Source organism: Pezoporus occidentalis, unplaced genomic scaffold, assembly GCF_034315485.1.
Source record: "Pezoporus occidentalis ecotype Australia unplaced genomic scaffold, CSIRO_AGI_Poc_V1 ctg2151, whole genome shotgun sequence".
NCBI classification, from domain to species: domain Eukaryota; kingdom Metazoa; phylum Chordata; class Aves; order Psittaciformes; family Psittacidae; genus Pezoporus; species Pezoporus occidentalis.
Genome location: NW_026914020.1, coordinates 1 through 7024, shown reverse-complemented (window position 1 = coordinate 7024; position 7024 = coordinate 1). Strand labels below are relative to the sequence as shown.

General features: G+C 47.4%; 1 protein-coding gene across 1 annotated transcript; it reads right to left on the bottom strand.

The window, feature by feature from the left end:
* Positions 1-139: 139 nt before the first annotated feature.
* Positions 140-6702, bottom strand: LOC134164300 (olfactory receptor 5AR1-like). The gene is made up of 2 exons (XM_062619899.1): positions 6102-6702; positions 140-1066 (listed from the first exon to the last, which is right to left on the bottom strand). Exons 1-2 carry the CDS (start codon positions 6684-6686, stop codon positions 140-142), a joined length of 1512 nt encoding a protein of 503 aa, XP_062475883.1. The 5' UTR covers positions 6687-6702.
* Positions 6703-7024: the final 322 nt, after the last annotated feature.

Here is a 7024-nt window from a genome sequence, read left to right as displayed (position 1 = left end):
GTGTCAGATACCTTATAAATGAGAGAGAAATTACAGAGTAATCACCTCAATACACCTTCACAGAGACCTCGGTGCTGCAATGAGTCCTGCTCAATAACAGCAACAAGGAAACACCCTCCTGGTCACCAGCTTCCTCCATTCACTGCCTTCTCCCAACTGCTCTCAGGAGGGCAGCCTTCACCTCCCTGTTCCTCAGGCTGGAGATCAAGGGGTTCAACATGGGGGTCATGATGGTGTAGAGCACCGTGGCTGTTTTGTTCTCATCCAAGGCAAAGGTGGAGCTGGGGCACAGGTACATGAACAAGATTGCCCCATAGAACGTGGTGAGGACCATCAGGTGGGATGTGCAAGTGGAGAAGGCTTTTCTCCTGCCCTCCTTTGAGCGGATCCTCAGGACAGAGGGGAGGATGTAAGCATAGGAGATAAAGATGATGGTCATGGTGCTGAGACAGTTCATGCTGACGAGAGCAAGGATGACCCCCTCCAGGGTGTTGGAGCAGGAGAGAGCTAAGAGTGGGGCAACGTCACAGAAGTAGTGGTTGATAACATTGGAGTGGCAGAAGGAGAAGGTACAGATGAAAGTGGTGTGGGTCACCGCATGGAAGACACCAACAGCATAGGAACCAGCCACAAGCCACCAGCACATCCATCCACACATGATGGTGGGGTACAGGAGGGGTTTGCAGATGGCCACGTACCTGTCATAGGCCATCACAGCCAGCAAGAGGCACTCGGTGACCCCAAAAGTGACAAAGAAGCAGAGCTGGGCTGCACACCCCGAGAAGCTGATAGTTTTCTCCAGCGTCAAAATCTGCACCAGCATTCTGGGGATGATGACGGAGGAGTAGCAGATGTCGACAAAAGCCAAGTGGCTGAGGAAATAGTACATGGGGGTGTGAAGGTGAAGATTAGTCCTGAACAATACAATGATCCCAAAGTTCCCCAAAAGGGTCGCCATGTACATGGCCAGGAAAGCCATGAAAAGGGAGACCTGGAGGTCTGGGTGGGTGGTCAGCCCCAAAAGAATGAACTCATGCACATCAGTGTGATTGACGGGTGTCATCCTCTGTAATGCATCAACCTGCAGGAGATAGGCAAAACAGAAAATGATATGGGCAGCTCAAGAGGACCCTCAGCTTCCTCGGTGTCAACAAAGGGAAGCAGACCCCATCCTGCTAGAGGGTCAGTTGGACTCTGGATAGCTCTTGGAAGAGATTTGGGCTCTTGGAAGAGCCAAGCCTCCATCTAGTGGCTACAAGAGGGTCTTAAAACCAAACCCTCAAGCTCAACAGTGAGAGCACCCACCTGGGTTTAGCTCAGCATTTCATCTCTCCTCTTTCTGCCTTCCTGGGGGCATTCAACACAGGAGGAAGGTCAATAACTGGGCAATTCTTGGAAGCTGGGTTGGAACTGGATGATCTTAAGGTCCTTTACAACCCTAACTATTCTATGGTCGAGGTTTAACCCCAGATGGCAACTAAGCCCCACACAGCTCAGCAATAACTAAAACACCCTGGACTTACTAACACCATTTCAGAACCAATCCAAATCCTAGCACCATAGTTGTTACTATGAAGACAATGTGCTCTATCCCAGGCCAAGCCAGCACAGACATTGAATGCGTTTTGGGTTTTCCTTAGGAAATGACAGGTACATTTGGAAAATAATTGCTGTTTTCTAAAACCAACATGGGACAATTCCACTTGAAGAAATCTTTTTCCAGTTGACTTTCCTTTCCCTTTGCAAAGCAAAGCAGAGCAGAAGTGTGGGCATTTTAAAGCTGAGATGAACACACAGTTTTCAGCAGACACGGTCCATAAGAAATTAAATTTAAGGTGGCACAATGATGATGGAGAAACTTGGAGGGTCCATGGAGCTCCTTCAGCGCCTGGGATGAGTTTGGGTGTTCCTCCAGATGATGACTGAAGCCACATTCATCTTCAAGCAGATGTTGAGAGTGGGTTTTAGCAGTCTTTCCTTAGAAGGTGCACAGAGGGTGATTTGCTGCTGCATCTTGCAAGGGCAGACAAGAGCCCTCTGTAATTTCTAGTGTTCAAGGTATATTTATACTCATTTCTGAGACCCCAGAGGCATTCCACTCCATGGGGAATAGAAGCTTGACAACAAGCAAAATCCACCCAGAGCATCAATCTCTTCATCTCCAGGTACACTGGAGATGTCTTCCCCCTACTCCCACGTTGAGGAGAGGGAGTGAATGACAAGAGAATGTCTACATGATTCACCCCGATTATTCTCATAACTTTCTCAACTGGCTTTCCTAATGCTACTTAAACAGGATTTTGGCAATGCAAAGAACAGTTCCTGGAACCATTCCTACTCTCACCATTGCCCCTTGTTAACATCTTCCTGTAAAACCCACTCCAAATGTTGATTTTTGCCTTTGCTGACTTGACTAAGAGAGTCATTGTCCCCACACCAGGTTTTTATCATTTCACTGGAGTTTTTCTTCCATTTTGCTATGAGCATTGATGAGAAGAGCAAGGAAACAGCAACCACCTGAACTCAAATCAATACCAGAACTGCAGTAGTACCTAAACAAAATTCATCACACTGATATCTGTCCACTAGGTTGAAGTGTTGTGACACATATTACCCACCACACTGTGGTCTTGATACATGGATTCATGAAACACTGCCCTGTCTACTTTCTTCAAGAGATTTTAGTTTATGGAGCTGGAGATGTCCCTCTTATTAGATTGTTTCATAGAACCCCGGCCTGGTGTGTCTTGGAAGGGAGTTTAAAGCTCATCCAGCTCCAATCCCTGCCACAGGCAGGGACACCTTCTACTAGAGCAGCTTGCTCCAAGCCCCTGTGTCCAACCTGGCCCTGAACACTGCCCTCACAGCGTCTCAACACAGAGGGGTCAACCTCATCCCATATTCACAGCTCACTTACACACAATGATGTGCCCAGCTTTCCAGCACAACTTAAGTCTAAAAGGACAAGAACAACATTTTCTGGCAGGTATCTAAGGTAGGAAAAGCATCATCAGCTTGAGGCATCATGATGTCTGCCTGATTGTGTCTGGGTTGTTGGTTTTAATCATTCTCCTTATTCCATTCATTAAATCTTAGTCACTCAGAAGCTATATAAAAAGACAATCTGTGCTCAAGTTTGCCATGATGCCAAAATCCTCCAGTGAAGCTTATTGTAAAGGGATGCGCAAAGCAAAACCTACCCCCAAAAATAAGTCTATTTAGTCTGTGTGGCTTCTTTCCCTAAATAGATCCATTTTGGGTCCATAACTCCCAAACATTTGTCATGAGAATGAGAGAAGACACCCAGACATATGCAAATGCATAAGAAAATGCTCATCAGCTGCACTTGAAGCTTCATTTCATTCCACTCTTATCTATATTGTTTCAACACTCATTTGATGGGCACTGAGTTGTCTAAAAGGGGATGAAATGAATCATTCAGTGGCTTTAGCATGTAATGCACAGGCCAGTCCAATGCATTAGGATGGTATTTCTCCTGGTGCCTCTCAGCCTGCAGGACTCCAGGAAGAAATGTCAAAATTCAATTAGAAAGAACATTTGGGGTTGCTCTGCTTGGGTTTTTCTTTGACAGATCATTTATAACTAACTCAGTGCTTATATTGAGCATACCAGCTAAATCTGAGCATGGTTTAGCTGAATGTTGTCGTCTACTGGCTTGGTTCTTCATCTGACCATTCTCACCCTATTGTTGCCAGGTCCTCTAAGAAGCAATTCACCTTACTCCAAAACAACCACCCTAAATAGCTGAACTGAGTACTACCCAGAAATTCCCACTTCTCACTGTTGACTGCAGAGCTCAAGTTATTCCCTGCACCAGGACAAAGGGGTGCCATAGAATCATGGAATGGTTTGGGTTGGAAAAGACCTGAAAGCCCAACCCCCTGCCATGGGCAGGGATGCCTCACACTACACCAAGTCACCCAAGACTCTGTCCAGCCTGGTGCCTGTTGACTTCACCTTGATAATCCCCATGTTGAGAGCCCAGATCCACATCTGCGGGAGCACAGAGCTGAAGGATGCTCTGGGGAAGACTCCAAGGAAGAGCTCTTGTTTCCTTCTACATTCAGGCTGGTAAAAAGATATAATCAGCTCAATGTAAAGAACATGGATGTTCTTGAGATTGCACCTTTGTTCTGCAGCTGCAGTGATGGAAACAGCGAGCACGTAACATGGAGAGCTATGAAAGCTCTGAAAAGGTCTGAAATGGTCTTTCTTGGTGCAGGGAGTAACTGAGGCCATCTCTGGGGGATGCACAGCTGTGCAGCAACACTTCATTGGGAGCAAAGGCCACACTGAGTATCTGCTTCAGGGACCTGGTACCTAAGGAGATACAGAATGAAGCAATGGATAAATATCCCCAACCACACACCACAGGCAATGCTGGGACAGGAGAGGCTGTACCTGCTTGCTTTGCCCTCTGAGATGAGCTGGTGTGGGGCTGTCACACAGAGATCTTCAGCATGCTTTTGTTTTTGTGGTCTCCAAACTTGTGATTCCACGTGGACCCTCATGGTGGTGATATGTTCTAGCCAAAGGCTCCATGGGACACATGGGATCTTGCTGGACAAGACCGTGAGCGAGTATTCTCGGGTAAAAAGGGTCAACAAGGGATACAGCATCATATTAGCCAAGAAGGTAAATCTTCAAGGGGATTCATCTCTCTTTTCTTTGTCTCCTCATCTCTCTGCCCACCCCTTGTGGTACCTGATGACAAACATTAGAATCAACATATGAGGCCAGATAAGAAAATCATCAAGCCCATTGCCCCCCTTTTGGGGGGGTTTTGGGCCGGTTGGGGAAAAAGGGGGGGGGGTTTAAAAAAGGGGGGGGAAAATTTTTCCAAAGCCCCCCTTTTGGGGGGGGGGGGGGGTTCCCAAAAAAAAAGGGGGGAAAAGGGGGGGGAAACCGGGGGGGGAAAAAGGGGGGGGGGGGGGGGGGGGGAAAAAAAAATTTTTTAAAAACCCCCGGGAAAAAAAGGAAAAAAAAAATTTTTTCCAAAAAAATTTTGGTTTTTTCCGGGAAACCCAGGGGGGCCCGGAAAATCCTTTTGGGTTAAACCCCCTTTTCCCAAAACCCCTTTTTTTTTTTTTGGGAAAAAAAAAGGGAAAAAAATTTTAAAAAGGGGAAGGGTTTTTTTTGGGGAAAAAAAAAAAATTTTTTTTTTTTTTCCCCCTTTTTTTCCAAAAATTTTTTTTGGGGAAACCCCAAAAAATTTTTTGGGGGAAAAACCCCAAACAGCCAATAAACAAATTGTACAGTGGAGACTTGTGTGATTGAGTTATTAACTGATTATATGATGTCCTGTGGTCCTTTGGGTCTATTCCGTTCTCACCCATCCCGGTAGGCACTGGGTTTCAGAGACACTCCAGAAGAAGAGGGTTTCTGGCTCTTCTTTTGAGTTCACCTCTGAACCTTGGCAACCTGGAAACCCATGCTCAGGGTAGTCCATGCTGTCTCTGTAGTGACTGAACAGAGCAATGTGATGAACAGGATGAATCAAGGTGTTTGGAGGAGCTGTTTGTGCACATTGACCATTGGTGATGAATGAGGTTGGGCTTCATCTCACCCACCTTCATCTAGGCACGTGTTACATGACAAATCAGTGTCAGATACCTTATAAATGAGAGAGAAATTACAGAGTAATCACCTCAATACACCTTCACAGAGACCTCGGTGCTGCAATGAGTCCTGCTCAATAACAGCAACAAGGAAACACCCTCCTGGTCACCAGCTTCCTCCATTCACTGCCTTCTCCCAACTGCTCTCAGGAGGGCAGCCTTCACCTCCCTGTTCCTCAGGCTGGAGATCAAGGGGGTCAACGCGGGGGTCATGATGGTGTAGAACACCGTGGCTGTTTTGTTCTCATCCAATGCAAAGGTGGAGCTGGGGCGCAGGTACATGAACAAGATTGCCCCATAGAACGTGGTGACAACCATCAGGTGGGATGTGCAAGTGGAGAAGGCTTTTCTCCTGCCCTCCTTTGAGCGGATCCTCAGGACAGAGGGGAGGATGTAAGCATAGGAGATAAAGATGATGGTCATGGTGCTGAGACAGTTCATGCTGACGAGAGCAAGGATGACCCCCTCCAGGGTGTTGGAGCAGGAGAGAGCTAAGAGTGGGGCAACGTCACAGAAGTAGTGGTTGATAACATTGGAGTGGCAGAAGGAGAAGGTACAGATGAAAGTGGTGTGGGTCACCGCATGGAAGACACCAACAGCATAGGAACCAGCCACAAGCCACCAGCACATCCATCCACACATGATGGTGGGGTACAGGAGGGGTTTGCAGATGGCCACGTACCTGTCATAGGCCATCACAGCCAGCAAGAGGCACTCGGTGACCCCAAAAGTGACAAAGAAGCAGAGCTGGGCTGCACACCCCGAGAAGCTGATAGTTTTCTCCAGCGTCAAAATCTGCACCAGCATTCTGGGGATGATGACGGAGGAGTAGCAGATGTCGACAAAAGCCAAGTGGCTGAGGAAATAGTACATGGGGGTGTGAAGGTGAAGATTAGTCCTGAACAATACAATGATCCCAAAGTTCCCCAAAAGGGTCACCATGTACATGGCCAGGAAAGCCATGAAAAGGGGGACCTGGAGGTCTGGGTGGGTGGTCAGCCCCAAAAGAATGAACTCATGCACATCAGTGTGATTGACGGGTGTCATCCTCTGTAATGCATCAACCTGCAGGAGATAGGCAAAACAGAAAATGATATGGGCAGCTCAAGAGGACCCTCAGCTTCCTCGGTGTCAACAAAGGGAAGCAGACCCCATCCTGCTAGAGGGTCAGTTGGACTCTGGATAGCTCTTGGAAGAGATTTGGGCTCTTGGAAGAGCCAAGCCTCCATCTAGTGGCTACAAGAGGGTCTTAAAACCAAACCCTCAAGCTCAACAGTGAGAGCACCCACCTGGGTTTAGCTCAGCATTTCATCTCTCCTCTTTCTGCCTTCCTGGGGGCATTCAACACAGGAGGAAGGTCAATAACTGGGCAATTCTTGGAAGCT

Bases quoted from the DNA above. Each gene is read 5' to 3' on its own strand.
- LOC134164300 (XM_062619899.1), bottom strand. From the start codon at position 6,686: ATGACACCCGTCAATCACACTGATGTGCATGAGTTCATTCTTTTGGGG. The intron at 1,067-6,101 runs GTCATCCTTGCT...GATGCATTACAG, and splicing joins GCTCCAACACCCTGGAGGGG to AGGATGACACCCGTCAATCA.